We start from the raw sequence: 19,374 nt of genomic DNA, 5'->3' as shown, positions 1-19,374 counted from the left end.
ACCTACTTAATAAAATTGATGGATGATGAAAAGCTGTGTCAGAAGTGCATCATTTCTTCATTTAAGTAGGAAGGAAGAAGAATGAGAAGGGCATAGAAGGACCCTTAACAGAATTAAATGGAGAATGAGATCACCTCTTAGGAGTGCTTGGAGAGAACATCAGACTGGAACTACAGGAGGGTGGTTCCTAGTGGAATTCAACATTTACCTTCTCCAGTTATTTCTTTTAAAGAAATAAAACAGGCTGAGAAGTTGGCTTACACAAAGCCTTACAGATCCATAAGTACCACCCAGATATTCCACTGCCCAGGGTAGGAATAGTTCTGGTATTCTTGGCATGTATATATGTATGTATGTATGTACTTTATATGTATGTATATGTGTGTGTAATGTGTGTATATATGTATGTATGTGAGAGAAAGACAGACAGACAGTGTGGGCACTCCAGGACCTCTTGCTGCTACAAACAAACTCCAGACATGTGAGCCACTTTGTGTATCTTGCTTTATGTGGGTCCTGGGGAACTGAACCTAGGCCTTCAGGCTTTGCAAGCAAGTGCCTTTGATCACTGAGCAGTCTCTGCAGCCCTACCCTTGTTATTTAACCCAGTACACTTTTAGCTTAATCAGTTAACTTCCTGCACAAATCCGATGTGCTACACACACATGATCTGAGCAGTATCCATGGTTCCACGTGACCTGTGTCAAGTACCACCAGAGCGAGTGCTCACCCAGTAACTGGCCTCGGAGCCCAGCAAGTGGGGACGACTGCCGAAGCACAGCAAGGCTGTCCTGTCAGGTGAACACACTATGCCATGCTCCTTCCTGGTCTGGACAAGCCATAGTCGCCGCCCCCGCCCCCCAGGTGCCAACACTGCATTACATCTGGGATTCCCATTTCCACAGGGGCTTCTTTCCCTCAGAACACCTTGAGACCTGGAGAGATGGCTCAGTGGTTAAGGTGCTTGCCTGCAAAGCTTAATGACCCAGGTTCGATTCCCCAGTACCCATGGAAAGCCAGATGCACAAAGTGGCGCATGCATCTGAAGTTCATTTTCAGCAGCTGGAGGCCCTGTCATGCCCATTCTCTCTGTCTGCCTCTCTTCTTTCCATCTCTCTCTGCTTGCAAATAAAAATATGTATTTAAAAAAACAAGCGCCTTGTCAGACATGGAAACCTTCCCTGAGATGCTGAGAAAAGGCTTCCTTCATCTACTCAGAGAGCTACAATGCAAGAAAGCAGGAGGGATGGGAAGGTATTAGATCCTGGGGAAATGTGTCATCACAGAGTCACCTATGGATGTTTCTGCTTCTCTGCCTTGTCAATCCTGATGGGCAGAAGTCATCTCTGATTCCCACTTTTATCTTCCCCACACTTAGCACACAGTGACCAGCAGCAGTGCTGGGGACACGTGACCCTCCTCAGTGCAGTTCTGTCCCCTGTCTCCCCCGTGGAGTATGAGCCCCCTGAGGCCAGGGATGTGACTCCTACCTCCATATGTTGTCCCTGTAGCTAGTGTGGGGCTTGGCATCTTGCCAGGGTGGAATGAATGTTTATTGGATAAATACACTGGCATATGGCGAAGAGTCAAAGAATTGCTGTTGACTTGGTGCCTGGAAAGAGAAGGTGCAGGCCTCAATTTGGAAAGCGTAACAGCTATTCGTTTTCCAGGCTTTGATGGGGTTTAGAGGATGGAACCGAGGCGAAAGGCTTAGCTGTCAGTGAGTGGCCACAGCTGGGGTTCTGGAGACATGTCACGTGGTTGGTCACAGGCATTCACTCTGGGCATGGACATAAAGTCCAGGAGTTTCGATGCCAAAGCTTTTTCACTTTTCCAGGATTAGTGATTTTATGAATCTATGTTTGGGGATAAAGAGCATAGATTATAAAGCTAGCCTGCCTGCATCCCTGTCCCAGGTCCAAAATGCACCAGCTGGGAAACCTTGGGTAAGTGACAAAACCTTCCTGTGCCTCTGTTCCTATACATAAACAGCAATTATAAGGCACTAAAGTTACATGTAATAGGTCCCAAATGGCTGTGAGGGTTCAAGGCTAGTATATGGAAAGCAGGGAAATTGGGCTCCATCAGCCGGTGCGGACAATCATTCTACTGGAAAAGGCGCATGCACACACATTCCTGTTCCCAAAGCCCACTGGTCACGTTATCTCACTCAGCTCACGAGCACGACCACGGTCCATGAGACCAGCTTCTCCAAGGACATGGGCGCAGAAGTGGACTTCAACCCTGTGGGCTCGTCCCAGCTCCTCCTGCTTATTCCTCTTTGGCTCACAACTAAGTTTGCTTATTTATTTAGTTATTTCTTTTCCGCCAGCAGGACTGTTCAGATCTGGCCTCCCGCACACTCTGCTGACCCGGTGACAAATGTGTGGCACCTGTGGGGTGGGCAGCCTCATGCCAACCCGTGAAGTACAGGCACCTCCTTAAGCATGCCCCGCATCTTGCAAAAGTACAGCAAGTCCAGATGCCAAACTCAAAACTGGTGGTTAAAAATGCTCCCACAGGGGGCTGGAGCGATGGCTCAGTGGTTAAAGCGCTTGCCTGCAAAGCCAAAGGACCCAGGTTCAATTCCCCAGGAGCCACGTAAGCCAGATGCATAAGGGGGCGCATGCACCTGGAGTTCATTTGCAGTGGCTGGAGGCCCTGGTGCGCCCACTCTCTCCCTCTTTCCCTGTCAGATAAATAAAAATAAAAAATATTTTTAAAAAAATGTCTCCAGAGGATTGCTACTGGCTCTGCTTTCCTCCACTATCCCTGTCCATCACAAGTGGCAGCAGCCTGTATGTTTCTTCAGTGACAGACTCTGTTTGCCTGCACCCCCACAGGAAATGTCGCAGGAAGTCTATCATCAGAAATGCGCAACTTAGCCAGATGAAGTGGTCCTTACCTTGAATAGCACGATAGCGTAGTCATATATCAACGCGGGGTCCTCCGTCTCCAAGGCTCCCTTGGCGTACCACTCGATGGCAGCCTCTGGGTTCTTGGCCACCCCTTGCTGTCCCCAGAACAGCATCTGGGCCAGTCGTTGCTTAAAGACAATAGCAATTTCGAACAATGACTCTCTTGGACAATGCCTCACTTAAGACGTCATAAAGTGAGAGGAGTATACAAACTTAGTTTAAACTAAGTTAGGTTGAGAACTAAGAACTGGTTAGATATATCCTATCTTTTAAATGGAGAAGGAAAGCCTGAAGGTGCATTTGAATAAACAGAAGCCCCATGCTGGCTCCGGTTCGATTCCCCAGTACCTACTACACAAAAACCAGGCACACAAATTGATTGCATGCATCTGGAGTTCATTTGCAGTGGCAAGAGGTGCACCCATATAATCTCTCTCTCATAAATAAAAATATTTACAACTAAGTAAATAAATGGAAGCCCTCTCCACACACACGTGTGTCTGTGTGTGTGTGTGTGTGTGTACACTGCACCAGGGCCAGAGCTAAGCTGGTTGGAACGTGATAGAACTTGGCCAACAATCACAGAGCTGTCCAGAACCCAGCCAGCACTTCATGGCTGTCTTGTCAAGTGGCCACTCCTAGAGGAGATATTGCCTGCTTGTGGGCCTAGTGACCAGCACGGACAGCTCTTGTGGAGGATTCTTCTAGGGCACTGTGATGGCTAATCGTAGCTTTCATTTTGATTGGATTTGGAATTGCCTAGGAGTTAAAACTAGGCATGCCAGGCTGGAGAGATGGCTTAGCAGTTAAGCACTTGCCTGTGAAGCCTAAGGACCCCGGTTCGAGGTTCGGTTCCCCAGGTCCCACTTTAGCCAGATGCACAAGGGGGTGCACGCGTCTAGAGTTCGTTTGCAGAGGCTGGAAGCCCTGGCGCGCCCATTCTCTCTCTCTCCCTCTATCTGTCTTTCTCTCTGTGTCTGTCGCTCTCAAATAAATAAATAAAGAAATAATTAAAAAAAAAAAACTAGGCATGCCTGTGAGGAAGCTTCTAGATTAGGTTAACTGAGATGATAATTACTGTATATATTGTCTCTCAAATACATAAATAAAATATTTCTATTATGTACTTGAGAGACACAGAGAAAGAGAGAGAGAGAGAGAGAAAGTATATGGGCATGCCAGGACCTCCTGGCACTGCAAATGAACTCTAGACTCATGTGCCATTTTGTGCCTCTGGCTCTATGTAGTTCCTAGAGAATCAAACCCAGGCATCAGACTTTGCAAGTAAGTGCCTTTAATCACGGAGCCATCTCCCCAGCCCATATCTTTTTTAAGTTCCTAGAGGTAGATCACTGTGAATTCAAGGCCAGCCTGGTACTACAGAATGAGTCCCAAGTCAGCCCTGGCTAGACTGGGAGCCTACATCAACAAACTAAACAAATAAAAAAGTCTCAATATACTTCTGTGTAGAGGTTTGCAGAAGAAAGAAATGCCCATTGTTAGGAAAGTTAGTGCAAGCTTTGGAGCCCCCAGAAATGACCATGGCACTTCTACAGAGTGGATTTCCTTCCTACAAGAAAGTCAGCAGCCCGGGCCACACACCAATAATGAGGGTAGGCGCTAACCTTCCCCACCATCCTGGCTTTATGCAGGTTCCTTATTGTCTTGTCTTTTTTTTTTTTCTTTTTTTCTGCTTCTCCTCTTCCCTTTTCCTACTCCAAATACCTTCAGTTTCTGGCAAAATGTTCACTAAAGTGCCTGATAGTTCTCTGGGAGTGGCAGGAGACTTGTGCTCTGAGAATCCCGGAACAAGTGGGTATGTCAGTTTCCTCCAATTCTTGTATTTTCTTTTAATTTTAAAAGTTTTTTATGTATTTAATAAAGACAGAAAGAGGGAGGGAGAGGGAAAGAGAACGAGAGAGAATGGGCACACCAGGGCCTCCAGCTACTGCAAACAAACTCCGGATGCATGTGCCGCCACGTGCATCTGGCTTACATGAGACCTGGAGAATCGAACCTGGGTCCTTAGGCTTCACCAGTAAATGCTTTAACCACTAAGCCGTATCTCCAGCCCAAATTCTTGTATTTTTTCTTTCCTTTTCCCATCTACACTTCTGCCCAGGGGTTCCTCCCCACACTGCTGTGCTCCCAAGGGAGCACTCACCCAAAGCTAAAACCATCCTCTGGGAAGAAGGCTCCTTTGGGTGCAGTTAGCCTTAGTAGGGACTTTTCTCAACAGAGAAATCAGCCACTCAAAGCCCCAACCAAAGTCAGGTAATGCTGAAGAGATGAGGCCAGTCCTTTTGGCATGGACTTGCTTGGGATGGTGACATGCCACAGTGACTTGGGTGCCTTCTGAGCAGAAGTGTTACCAGCCAGTCTGGATGTACTATGGCATGACCCTGCCAATAACTGTGGATTCTTGTGGATAAACCTTGTCTGCTGGGCGGCAAGGCACTGTGAGAGTGGAGCCCCCTACTGGTCCCATCAGACAGGTTCTAAGTGCAAGTGACCATGAAGCAGCGATGCATTCAGCCATGGGGGCTGGAGGCTTTGTTGCCCCAGCGTCACCTGCTCGGCAGGGACTGGCCAGGTCTCGGATAGTGGCGGGGTCTACCTGGGCTGCCGCGTTGCCGCGCATAGCTTCATGCTTCAGCCACATGAACACATCACCATCTTCTTTGGTTTGTACTTTAAGTATTTCGTCGTCTTTCAGTCTAATGGTTTCAACATATGCCTAAGAAAGGAAGAAAGGCAAGAATAAAGGAGAGAGGGAAGGAGAGAGGTAAGTACCCAAATGCTATGAGCATGCAGAAGACATTATTATTATTTTTTGTGTTTCTATTTTTTTTTTTGAGGTAGGATTTCTCTTTCACCCAAGCTAACCTAGAATTCACTACGTAGCCTTGGGCTGGCCTTGAACTCACAGAGCTCCTCCTACCTCTGCCTCCCAAGTGCTGGCATATGCCACCACGCCTGGCTAAGGCATTTTTTTAAACCAGTCATTGTTCAAGCAAAATTCATATGAATAATTAAAATATGAGGCATGGTCACATTTGCCACGAGGTCAAATGCTATTTAAAGGAACACATCCCACCTCACATACCTACACAGTTGTTTGTTCCTTCCAAAGTATGTGCTTTGGGAGGTCAGAATTTTCTTCCCCTTCTATTGCTTGTTCAGGTCCGCCTGGCCACTGATCTCAGAGCCAGTCCTCAGCCCGCAGCATCAAAAGAGGTAACTCAACATTTTCTGAGTATGACATTATTATTTTTTAGCCCAAAGCATTACTACCCTGCATGATCAATCACTCTTAACTCACAGCCTCTGCTTCAAATATTTTTGGCTATTTCTAAGAAAATTTCAATCTGCCCTGCTCTAAAGAATTTGAAAAGGAATGTTCATGGGGCTCGAAAGATGAACCGGGGAAAGTTTACAAAGTAACTTGAATTTGCACACAGCCTTCCAGATATCAGACTCCTTTGAAGAAAATAAGATGTATCCTGGTGGGGACATTTTGGTGTTCATTAGGAGCCCCAGGTCCCTTGTTTCATGGTCTCCGCTTATGCATGAGGTCTCTGCCTCATGCCATGAAGGGAGGCTGGAGAGCACTTCCAGTGCCCTGCGTGTGCCACACATGAGCAGATGGTGAGGATGTGGATGGACCAGCTTGGGAGAGAAGCCTGGGAGAACGAGGAGCCAGACCGGATTTTCTCCCTGTCTTGGTTACTTAAGGAAAGTGCTCAGTCACAAATACTAGTCTATAATAGCCTCCTTCCTCAGAATGTCTCTCAGCTGTCTCCTACTCCATGTCACTGTGGAGCCAGGGGTCCCTTTGAGGGGCATTAGGGAACTAGGACTGGGGAGCATGTGGAGCCCAGGACTCAACATAACCCATCCCTGCCCGATGCCTAGCAGTGTAAATAATTAAAATAACAAAGCTCACTCACTGCTTTTTATTGAAACCTTGTTTAAAACGCTCCCTCACTTAATCCTCACCATAAAGCTAAGACGCAGGAACCGCTTCTCCAACTTACAGATAAGGAAACACACAAAGGGAGGCCCAGAAAGTAAAATCACGACCTCAAGGTCACACGGTCCTCACAGCCAGGATGCCCAAGACTCTACAGGCAGAGCGCCTCAGCGCTCCCAAGAGGTGTCGCCCTCTAGCGGGAGGACCTTGCACTCTGGCCAGGTACCACCTGCAGGTATGGGGGGGGCACGTGAAGGTCCCCAGACTGTCCTCTGCCGTGGGTCTGGGTTTGGGCAGAAGCTTGAGCCACTCTAACAAGGAATTCTCAGTTCTGTGTTCACATGGACAGCACGAGTGGTTTTTATGGAGGAGAGAGAGAGAGGGAGAGGCAGATGGAGAGCGGCTTCCAGCCACTGCAAACGAGCTCCAGATGCAGGTGTCGCCTTGTGCATCTGGCTTGCGTGGTTACTGGGGAATTAAACCTGGGTCCTAAGGCTTGGCAGGCAAGTACTTTAACCGCTAAACCACCTCTCCAGCCCCAGCAATTCAAGTGTTTTGACTTTGGTTTTCTTCTCTGGTTTGTTTTTCTGCTTTCCTTGTCATGAGATTTGAAAAGACTCAACACAATAGTTCCTGCCCTGAGGCGGGGTCTCTGCTGACTCTGGTAACATACCATGGCGAACTCTAAGGGTCTATGCCAAGCCCTGCCCACAGCTTATGCTGGTAGATATCTATGCTTAGTAATCTGCTAAGGTACATTACCAACACTTCCATTCTGCAGGTGTGGCCACTGAGGCCCAAGGGGGCTAGCTCATTTTCCCAAAATCATATAATTAGTTGTTCAAATTTAGGAGTCAAATCCAGGCTGGTTCACACTCGTCACCCAGCCTTACTGCCCTGCGAAGGGCAGCTGTGAAGGGGTCATGCGCCTGACAAGAAGCACGAGGTAGGCTGTCACTATCTCCTCATCCAGTCGATGAACACTCCCAGTGCTGTGAGCTGAGTCTTGGGAGGGACCATGTCCTGGGAGACCTAAGAAACCATGCCTCACTGTGAAGAAAGAACACATCTGTTTTTTCGTATCCCTGGCCCCTTCTCACTCAACCCAGGTGGTACTCGGGAGACCATTAGGAGCCTGACCTTTCCTATCTAACCTAGGGGATTTGAATTCTAACCTACAACCAAGCAACTGTGAGCCTTGGGCCAGTTACATTATTTATATGATACTCATGTTTCTGCATCTAAAAAAAGGAGCTTAGCATGGTACCTCCTCTATAAAAAAAAAAAAAATCAACCTGTGAGGCATTATGTTTTGCAATGCAAAGAGTAGAAAGATCTAGGTTGAAATCTAGGCTCCGCTACTCATTTGCTAGATGGCTTTGGATAAGGCCTCTAACCTCTTCAAGTCCCCATGGCCCCTTCAATACAATGAGAATGACATTCACCCTGGCCCGGCAGGTTAGCGTGGGGATTAAATGAGATAGGTTATACAAGAACTCAGCCATGCGCCCGGTGCATGACTGCACTCTGTAAATGCAACTCATCATCTTTTAGGACCTTACTTCATTCTAACCTGTAAAAGGCTGACAGCAGTTTAGAGGGTTAGCTCTCCCATAGGTATCTGCAGTTTTGTACAGCTCAAAGTCTTATTTTGTGGGGGTTTTAAAAACAATGGAAGGAAAACAATTTGGAGATATGGTGTAAAGACCAGGCACTTTTTTACAAGTGCTTACATTGTGTGCTGGGATCTACTTAGCATGTGGATGAACTGATTATGCTGCCACAACTGTGTGCCCAGCTACGAGTGAGAAATGGAGACAGGCAAGAGGAAACAATGAGCCAAGGCTTCACCTCCAAAGAAGCAGTCCTGGGACCCCGCCAACCATGCTGCCTGCCACCCCAGGCAGGAGCAGGGTGCATTTCTATGGTTCTGGGGTCACCAATGTGGCAACTAGTACCATGACAGAGACCCAGGTATGGGCTTTGTGTGAAAGCAGGCCACCTGCCCGGACATCTGAAGACACAGTAACCTTACGGGAGCATTTTGTTGTTCATTTGGTCACACAGCACATTGCAGGTCAGGGAGAGATGGCTCAGAGATTAAGGCGCTTGCCTACAAAGCCTAAAGATCCCAGTCTGATCCCCCCGGACCCACGTAAAGCCAGATGCACAAAGTGGCACATGCATCTGGAGTTTGTTTGCAGCAGCTAGAGGGCCTGATGGCACCCATTTTCTCTGTTTCTCTCCACTTGCCAATTAAAGCCCAAGCATATTGTGCCTGGGGAAGAGGCTGGACAGGGAGAGGCAGCCACAGTAGGGGTGGGGCAGGTGTACAGAGCCAAGGATGATGACAGGAACTAGGAGTGCCAGACTGGCAAGTTCTGGGACATTCCATGGTTTCTGGAAGGTTCTTTTTCTGTCTCTCCATAAATCAGTGTCTGCAGAATGAGCAACACAGGAGTTAATATCTCACATCATAGGGTTACAACCTGCTTGCCAGCTCCCCAGAGACCCAATGCCTGGAAACTGCTGTCCTCAGACCTGCCCCCTCCTCTCATCTTAAGCATCAGTGAGAGGCGCCACTCTGTCCCAGGGAGGCTTCACCTCTTCCCCCTGCCCAGCCTTCATGCTGCCAAGGATGGTTTCCTGTCAGAAGGCTGCCATCACCACTTTCAGGAAAGGCCTGGGAGGGGAGGGGTGGAGAAAGGGAGGAGACAGAGAGAGAGAGAGAGAGGGAGAGAGAGACAGACAAAAAGGAGGAGGGAGAGAATAAAAAGTGAAGCAGGGATAGAAAGAGGAAGAAGAGAGAGAAAGAAAGAAAGAAAGAAAGAAAGAAAGAAAGAAAGAAAGAAAGAAAGAAAGGAAAGAAAGAGGAGGTAGAAAGAAAAAATACAGAGAGGAGTAGAATAGAAGGAAAGGAAGAGGGAAGATAGAAAGAGAAATCAGGGCTGGAGAGATAGCTTAGTGGTTAAGGCATGTGTCTGTGAAGCCTAAGGACCCAGGTTCGATCCTCCAGGTTCCACCTAAGCCAGATGCACATGGTGGCGCATGCATCTGGAGCTCATTTGCAGTGGCTAGAGGCCCTGGTGCATCCATTCTCTCTTCCTCTCTCTCCCTTCCTCTCTCTGTCTCTAATAAATAAATAAAAATAAATCTTAAAAATATTTTTTAAAAAAAGAAAGACAGAGAGAAATCAGAAAGAAAGGCCGGCAAGGTCTACAGTTGGAGAACCATCCCTTGCAGCCCACATTGCCCCAAAATGCTTGCTTTCTAGGCATTTTGGGCAGCACTGGAGAGGATGGGCCAGTGCTCTAGCTTCTTGGAAGTGTGTTCCAATCACACATACTGCAGCTGCCAAAGGGGAAGTTCTTTGTCGAAATTCATCATTTTAAAAGTCTTAAAGTGGGAATTGACTGTACCAGTGGAGAAAAGGGGAAGAACAAACCCCAAGATACTGTTCACAAAGACAGCATTCAAAGCCAAGTGCTCCAGGGCCTGGTGTCAGCAGTGAAACACTGATTTACAAGCACCCATGGGTGTGATGTTGTACGCCTTTAATCCCAGCACTTGGGAGGCAGCTGTAGGAGGATCACCATCACCGTGAGTTCCAGGCCAACCTTAGACTATACAGTGAATTCCCAGGTCAGCCTGGCCTATAGTAAGACACTACCTCACACACACAAAAAGCACCAGTTGGGGCTGGAGTGATTGCTCAGTGGTTAATGCACTTGCCTTCAAAGCTTGACAACCCAAGTTTGATTTCCCAGAACCCACGTACAGCCAGATGCACTAAGTGCCGCATGTATCTTATTTGTTTGCAGTGGCTAGAGGCCTTGGTGTGCGCCCCCCCCCACCACCCTGCAAATAAATAATATTTTTTAAAAAGCATGGAGCTGAAGAGATGGTCATCAGTTAAGATGCTTGCCTGCAGAGTCTAAGGACCTGGGTTTGATTCCTCATTACCCACATAAAGACAGATGCACAGAAGTGGCGCATGCATCTGGAGTTTGTTTGCAGTAGCTAGAGGTCCTGGTGCACTCATATTCTCCTTCTCTCTCTCTCTCTCTCTCTGTCACCTTGCAAGTAAATAAATAAAAATAATGGGGCCGGAGAGATGGCTTAGTGGTCAAGACATTTGCTTGCAAAACCAAAGGACTGAGGTTCAATTCTCCAGGACCCACGTTAGCCAGATGCACAAGGAGGTGCACGCGTCGGGAGTTCGTTTGCAATGGCTGGAGGCCCTGGTGCGCCCATTCTCTCTCTCTCTCCCCCTCTTTCTCTGTTAAATAAGTAAATAAATAAAAATAAAATATAAAAAATAATTTTAAAAATTAAAAAAAATGGGGGCTGGAGAGATGGCTCAGTGGTTAAACTGGTTATAGGCACTTGCTTGTAAAGCCTAATGGCCTGGGTTTGATTTCTCAGTACCCATGTAAAGCCAGATACACAAAGTGTCGAACATGTCTGGACTTTGTTTACAGATGAAGGAGGCCCTAGAACACCCATACACACACGCTCTCAAATAAATAAGTAATTATTTCTTTTTCTTTTTTTTGATTTGGTTTTTCGAGGTAGTGTTCTCACTCTAGCCCAGGCTGACCTAGAATTCACTGTGTGGTCTCAGGGTAGACTAGAACTCACAGAGATCCTCCTACCTCTGCCTTTCGAATGCTGGGTTTAAAGATGTACACTACCATGCCCAGATTGTGTTTTTGGTTTTTTGTTTTTGAGGTAGAATCTCACTCTAGCCTAGGCTGACCTGGCACTCACTCTGTAGTCCTAGGGTGGCCTAGAACTCACAGCAATCCACCTACCTCTGCCTTCCAAATGTTGGGATCAAAGGCATGTGCCACCGCACACGGCTTTAACAGATTTTATTTTATTTAGTTTTGGTTTTTGAGGTAGAGTCTTGCTGTAGTCCAGGATGACCTGGAATTCACTAATGTAGTCTCAGGGTGACCTCGAACTCATGGCGATCCACCTACCTCTGCCTTCCAAGTGCTGGGAGTAAAGGCGTGCACCACCATGCCTGGCTAATAGATATTTTTAAAATAAATAAAATAAAGATTTCAGCTGGAGATAAAGCTTGAGTGCTCATGGTAGTGAAGCCAGAGGTGTGATTGAAGTTCTCACTCTCCCAGAAGCATTAGGGCAAAAGGAAAGCTAGGCCAAGCCTTTAGAGAGAAGAACAGCTTCTAAGGAGTGGGCAGAATGAGACGGGCCCGTTTGCAATTTAAGCCACAAAAACCAGCCAACAAACAGAAACCCTAGGCTTCCTCTCTGTGGTTTATCTGCAGCAGTGTCCTCCTCCATCATGTGATGAGAACCACATGCTACATAAAAGAGAAAATGAAACACAAATCAAGAAGGGGGTTATTGACAGATCCTTGGTTCGTTAATTAGAGGTCTAGCTTTCTCGAACTCTTCATTTGCTACATTATGCTGGGGGAATTAGTAGATACCTCAACAAAAGGACATTTAAATCAATGTATGACACCTGCTTGAATTCTCAAGAAGCCATTAATTAGGCATTCTTAAGAAAATGAGCTGTGACATGACTCTTCTAAGTGTGTAATTCCTATCTGCAAGTCTTAATCACACGACTTTTCAGCTGCAGGATGCATCTCTTCTGTTCATCTCCTCTGCTTCTGACCAATTAAACATTTTCTTTCATAATCATAACATTTCACATGCCAAATCTTCAAAAGAAAAGGAGCTTGTTAGCAACATACCATTTCCCACTGCTAATGGACGCTGCTGAATTAGAATTCTTGGGTTTTGGTTTTTTTTTGTTCTTGTTGTTATTTTGTTTTTTCTCACTCTAGCTCAGGCTGACCTGAAATTCACCATGTAGTCTCAGGGTGGCCTCCAACTCAAGGTGATCCTCCTACCTCTGCCTCCTGAGTGCTGTGATTAAAAGCATGCACCAGCACGCCTGGCTTGAATTAGAATTCTTAAAAGTAGGCTATATACATACACAACTCGATTAGTACATTCAGGCTTAGAAAGACAAAGGCTGTCTTATAGCTTAATTTCATAAAAATGTCCTTGCAATTCTTTTTTTAAAAAAATATTTGTTAATAAATAAATTCCTGTGGGGCCAAGATCAAGTTTTGCACATAGTTAACATACACAAACAGAACGGTCAGTACAAATGACCGGCGTCTGTGAGTTTACTTGGAAAGAGTTATCATCATCTAACGGAATTAGGACATCTATATAGACAGACTTCAGGACTTCTTTGCTTTCTCATGTTCAAGAGTCACCAACAGGGGCTGGAGAGATGGCTTAGTGGTTAAGTGCTTGCCTATGAAGCCCAAGGACCACGGTTCGAGGCTCAATTCCCCAGGACCCACATTAGTCATATGCACAAGGGGGTGCGTATATGCAGCGGCCGGAGGCCCTGGCGCACCCATTCTCTCTATATATATCTTTCTTTCTCTCTCTGTCTGTTGCACTCAAATAAATAAATAGAACTTAAAAAAATTAAAAAGAAAGAGTCATCAACAACAGCTCTCTGAGTTGTGGCCACTGTAGATTTCTTCTACAGAAATCCTATTCCCAGCCAGGCCTGTGACTCCAGCACTCAAGAGAAGCAGGAGCATCCCTGTGGTTGTAAGGGCGGCCTGGCCTAGGAAGTGAGTTCCGACCAGCCAGGGCTACATAGTCCAGTCCCTTCTCAAAAATCAAAAAAACAAAAAAACATCTATTCACAAATGCTGAAAAATCGGTGCTCTGTACTGTGGGCTTCAGTCCAGATAGTCACTGAGGCTGACCTTGGCCAGCCCTGACCTTGCCAGGTTTGTTCCTCAGGGCTTTTCAGCAGGAGGGGGAGAGCCAAGCTCATGGCATAGATCAAGGCCAAATTCTGCCTGTGTATGGTCCGTGGTGCACAGACTCCAATACCCCCCTCATTTGTCCATAGTCCCCTGGCAGAGGTCAGCAGGCACAAAAGATTCACTCTAGGCAAAGCCTACAATATTCACTAACTGGCTCTTTTTTTTTTTGGGTGGGGGGGTGGAATTGCTAGCTCCCAGAACAGGCTTCTCCACTTGGACCATCATCTCATGGGCTGTGAACGTGACATCCAGCAGCCCACTGTCCTGTCTCCACTCAGCAAGACGCAGCTTTCCTGCTATTCCTACAGGGCCACCTTGACTGACAGCCTCTCATTTCCTGTCCTCAAAGGAAGTCAGCAAACAAGCCATCAGTGAGGCTAATCTAACACATCATGCTGCTTTTTTTTTTTTTTTTTCAGATGCGTCACTAATTTCTTTGGTCCATGGGTCAATAGAATTTGGAAACCTGCAAAAAGTGAGGCTACAGTTAGTCCCCTCATCTAGTTAGTGCTTAGGGCCAAGTTTTCAAAAATCACACGCTGTGGTCAGCCAGCTGGGAGGGCTGGGGAACCGGGCTCCTGTGATGGAGACGGAACTCCAGCACCCAGCGCCGGGAACCTAGCTCCGATGGAGTTGCCTTCTGAGCATGGCATGCCCTGTTTACTCATTAAGTATGGATAAGGGTCCTGGGAGATCACTGCCTCCTCAGTCCTTCCCAGACCTTGGATCTCCAGACCACACCATATCACAAGGTCTTGGGACAAAGACAAGAAGTCCAAGTTTCTATTACATATTATTTTGCACACTGAAAGTTTCTTTTGCAAAAGGAAAGATTCTCACACACAGATGCAAGCCCATAACTGTGGTCAGTCTGAGAACACAGGCAAGAAATATGAACTGGAGAGGGCAAAAAGCTTCTCTCTCTCTTCCTCTCTCTCTCCGTCTAGTGATTATACATCATCTGAAAGACAGCGCATAAACCAGCTGTAGGCACAGACTCTGTAAAAAAGTATTCTGGAAGCCCTCGGAACCAGGCCATCCCCATTCCCGAACATCTCTATCATACCTGGTCTCCCTGAAGTGTGTGCTGGTCCAGGGGTGTCTTTGTAGCAATGTTGCTATAGTAAGCATATGACAGTTCCCAGTCCAACGGGTAGTTTTCAACACCTTGGTAGTGTTTGTACCCAAGATTCATTGAAGACAGCCTCTCACTGCCCTGGCCTCCAACCAAACTATACAGCATGCCCTGGGAGGAAGAAATTGGCAGGCTTTACACAGTTGTAGACAGGGTCACAAGATCTTGATCCCAAGAGGTCATCTAGCCCCGTTCCTCTCTATAATTCTTGTCACTTCAGAAACGTTAATGCCTTAAAAAAAAAAACCCACGTCATTAGAAAAGAAGTCAACTCAGATTTCTAATGACTTACAAATTCCTAGCGACTTGTCCTTCTTTTCTTTTCTTTTTTTTATTTATTTTTTTATTTTATTTTATTTTTTTTAATTTTTATTAACATTTTCCATGATTATAAAATATATCCCATGGTAATTCCCTCCCTCCCCACCCCCACACTTCCCCATTTGAAATTCCATTCTCCATCATATTACCTCCCCATTACAATCATTGTAATTACATCTATACAAGATCAACCTATTAAGTATCCTCCTCCCTTGACTTGTCCTTCTTAACATCTAGTATCTTACATGCTCTGACTTGCTATTTTTCTTGGTGGAACTGGGGACTTTTCCCAACTGCTCGGTCCTTTGTGTGTGTGTATCTTCCATCTGCCTTAGAGACAGTGTTGCTTCTACTACGTTACCCACGAGCACGTGGTTTGAGTGGAGGGTCTGTGCCCTGTCCTGTCCTCACCCTCTCAAAATGGCAGTGTCAGGAGCGTCCTTAGAAACTTGCTGCTCCTACAATCTCATTTCATAGTTGAGGAGACAGAGGCCTAGAAAGGTGAAGTCATTTGTCCCATGGTCGACCGGGCATTTTGTGACAGACAGGGCTACGCCCTCTGTGCCGAACCACCTCCATGGAGACTGCTTCATGGCCTTGGGCAAATATCCCACTCACTGGTAACATCGGCAAACCAGAGACATCACAAACAAGGGACACGAATGTCACTTAAAACAAACACAAACAGTTCATATGATCGGTGACCGTGTAGTCATGTTTCTTGGAATGGCTACCATGATCTGTCAACTGGACTATGGTGGTGGGAACCCACTGTTGGATCTCAGGGAATCTGATAGTGTGCCTCTGGTGGGAATAGTCTGGAACCAGAGATTGAGAAGAGCAGATGGCCCTCCCCGGGGTGGGGGAGCACCAAGCCATCCTTTGAGATGCGAATAGGATCAAAAGGCAGAAGAAGGAGGAAGTTATCCATCCCGCTTCCTGCCTGCCTGCTAGAACTGGGACCCTGGTTTTTTCCTACCTTTTGGCTAGAAGTTCTGTCGTCAGCTTCCCTGGTCATCAGGCCTTCTGGCTTTGACTAAAAGCATATCTCCAGCCTTCCTGGCCTCCCACTTCCAGATGGCAGATGATAGGACTTCTCTTTATAATTGCACGAGCCAGTTCTTCATTATAAATCTCTTCCTATATATAATCCCATTGGTTCTGTTTCTCTCGAGAACCCTGACTAATGCACTTAGGATTCTAAATGTTAGGCAAGTTGTGTAATCAATTTGGATTCAAAAACAGCAATTGTCTAGCGTGGCATTTTATTTTGATGGTGGAAGGGTAGAGGTGGCAATTCTTTGCTTAGAGATCCAAATGGCTTCACTTAGCTAAAACGTAATATGGGGACTGGAGAGATGGCTTAAGGGTTAGGGTGCTTGCCTGTGAAGCCTAAGGACCCAGGTTTGATTCCCTAGTACCCATGTAAAGCCAGTGGCACGTGCATCTGGAGTTTGTTTGCAGTGGCTGGAGGCCCTGGAGTACACATTCTCTCTCTATCTGCCTCTCTCTCTCTCAAATAAATACATAAAATATCTTTTTTAAAAAGTAATATGGGGGCTGGAAAGATTGCTTAATGGTTAAGATGCTTGCCTGCAAAGCCAAAGGACCCAGGTTTGATTCCCCAGGACCCACGTAAGCCAGATGCACAAGGGGCACATACATCTAGAGTTCATTTGCAGTGGCTGGAGGCCCTGGTGTGCCCATTCTCTATCTCTCTCTCCCTGCCTATTTGTACCCCCCAATAAATAAATAAATAAAATAAATTTTAAAAAGATTGAAAAAGGGTGTAACGTCTGCTGCTGTCTGGCCAAATGTATATACTATGCTTATCAAACTGCCCAGTGAGCACTTCTCTTAATGTTCATACCCTTACATTAATGCTACTCTCACTTTTGGTAGAGAACCTTCTCTTTTCAGATGGCAGTGACCTTGGGACGACTCAGAAGGCATCATGGTGCTAGAAAGAAGTGACTGGAGTGCTCAGCACTGCGACATGTCTATCACACCTTCCAAGGCTCAGAGTCTACTGCAGAAGAGGTGGCAGAAAGAATGTAAGAGCCAAAGGAAGGGCAGGACTCCTTACAACGTGCTCCCTCCAGACACAAAATGGCCTGGATATCCATGACCTCACAGTGCCTAACACTACCCACACAAGACCATCACAATAGTAGGAAAAGATCATGACATCAAAATAAAGAGAGACTGATTGAGAGGGGGAGGGGTTATGATGGAGAGTGTAGTTTCAAAGGAGAAAGTGGGGGGAGGGAGGACATTACCATGGGATATTGTTTATACTCATGGAAGTTGTTAATAAAAAAAATAAATTAAAAAACTCTAAAAAAAGTAATATGGGATGATGGTCTAAATGTAAAAGAGCTGTTACACTAGTTAGGAAAGAGGTCAGCAGTTGTGAAGGATGGGATTTAGGCAAGCCCTGCTCAAGCTGTCCCTTACATGGTATGCCAACTCTTGTCCTGAAAGCCATGTGTAGAAACTGAGGAAGTGCCCTTTTCCCTCAGTGAAAGCAGAGTCGCCTGTACCTCCTCAGCCCAAGGACGTTAGTCCTGGGTGGAAAGATTTTTGAAGGACTCCAAGAAGCCACAGCACTAGCAAACATAACCCTGGTGACAGATGCTCCTGGAACCCACAAAATACTCCACCTGCAGCTGATCCCGGGGCACACTTAATCCAGTTTCATAGAAGACTGCGAGGTAGTAGGATGCTCTATGATAACCACAGCAGCTGGAATCCATCAGAAAAGGGACGACAGAGCTAATTTGGTGAAGACCATCAACGCTGGAGAGTCTCTTTACAGCCTTCTCAAATATCCGCCTGCCGATTTCTAACATAGATTCATTTTGGCTCCTTGGCACTGGAAATAACACAATGCACAGCACACAGAATTAATTACTGTGGGATTGATGCGGCTAGAGGAAAAGGGGGAAAGCCAATTAAATCACCTGAGTTCTTGACATAGTTGGTCCTGTAGTACCTTGAAATATACCACCTTTCGTGAGGTAAATTAAACCCTTTGGGGCAACTATGGTGTCATTTTGTAAAGAGCTTTTTGTTTGGCACTAAATGACAGCCTAGTATCCTGGGGAAAAAGGATAAGTCTTGCAGTGCTGAGGGGGTGCCTCAAGAGAGTAATTTACTCAGTGTAATTCACACCCAATCAGGGCCACTGAAACTTCCAGAGAGACTCTTCTAAAACTCCCAGGAAGAATGTGTTTTAATCCCAGAAATAGTTCTTTGCTGCTGCTCTAAAAATCTGGGCAAAAGAATCTTATTTTGAGATGCCTTCTCATCATTTTTTTACTTCTGGTTTTTCTTATGGGTCTCTAAATACAATACGAAGAATGAGTCAACTTTCATGGAGGGCTTACCACATGCCGCACCACATGCAGGGTGGAGTGTCCTATGCAAATTGTGCCATTTGAGATGTAGGATTTTATGAGATTAGCACTATTATTAGTATTCCCTTTCCGCATCAGGAGACTAAGGCCTGAAGAAGCAAAAGAACCTGTCTACAGTTACAAAGGCTAGCAAAAAGGCCCAGCCGACGTTTGAACCAGCTTGGCAGGTCACCCAAGGCCAAGTTCACGTTCAGTGTGGGGCACTGGGTGGTCAGGCAAGTGACTGTCTTCACTAGGCCCTCCAGTGGGGGAGGAGGACTTGTTCCCAGCCGTACCTAAAACCATTTGGAGCTTCTTTGTACATAATCCCCCATCAATCTTTATGCTGATAACCATCTACACCAAACTAGCCAGTTTGATGGCTCCGTGGATTGCCCTTGGCTTCTTCTAAAGTCTGTCATGGTCACTCATCTCTCCTATTATTAATTTTTTAATATCTTATTTGTTTATTTACTAGATAGATAAGTAGATAGAGAGAATGGGTGTGCCAGGGCCTGTAGCCACTGCAAACGAACTCCAGATGCATGCTCTACCTTGTGCATCTGGCTTATGTGGGTACAGGGGAATCAAACCTTGGTCTTTAGGCTTCACAGGCAAGTACCTTAACCACTAAGCCATCTCTCCAGCCCAATCATCTCTCTTATTTATTAATGCAGCCAAGTAATGCTTACTTTCTAAGACAGGCAAGGCACTACTGCAGGTGCCAGGCTATGAAAGACCACACAGGATTGAAAGATGCTGTTTGCATGTAACTTAGGACTTAAGTACA

At 46.2% G+C, this 19,374-nt stretch overlaps 1 protein-coding gene across 1 annotated transcript in view; it reads right to left on the bottom strand.

Moving 5' to 3' along the window:
• Sel1l3 (SEL1L family member 3) overlaps positions 1-19,374 on the bottom strand; it is a 136,963-nt gene that overhangs the window by 46,571 nt on the left and 71,018 nt on the right. The window contains exons 10-13 of the mRNA XM_045130273.1: positions 17,850-18,061; positions 14,797-14,976; positions 5,536-5,655; positions 2,906-3,046 (exon numbers count right to left, since the gene is read on the bottom strand). Coding sequence (XP_044986208.1) covers positions 2,906-3,046; positions 5,536-5,655; positions 14,797-14,976; positions 17,850-18,061 — 653 coding nt within the window. The remainder of the gene's footprint in view (positions 1-2,905; positions 3,047-5,535; positions 5,656-14,796; positions 14,977-17,849; positions 18,062-19,374) is intronic.

The sequence above is a fragment of the Jaculus jaculus genome, chromosome 11, assembly GCF_020740685.1.
Source record: "Jaculus jaculus isolate mJacJac1 chromosome 11, mJacJac1.mat.Y.cur, whole genome shotgun sequence".
Classification (NCBI taxonomy): domain Eukaryota; kingdom Metazoa; phylum Chordata; class Mammalia; order Rodentia; family Dipodidae; genus Jaculus; species Jaculus jaculus.
This window is presented reverse-complemented; position numbering and strand designations above follow the sequence as displayed.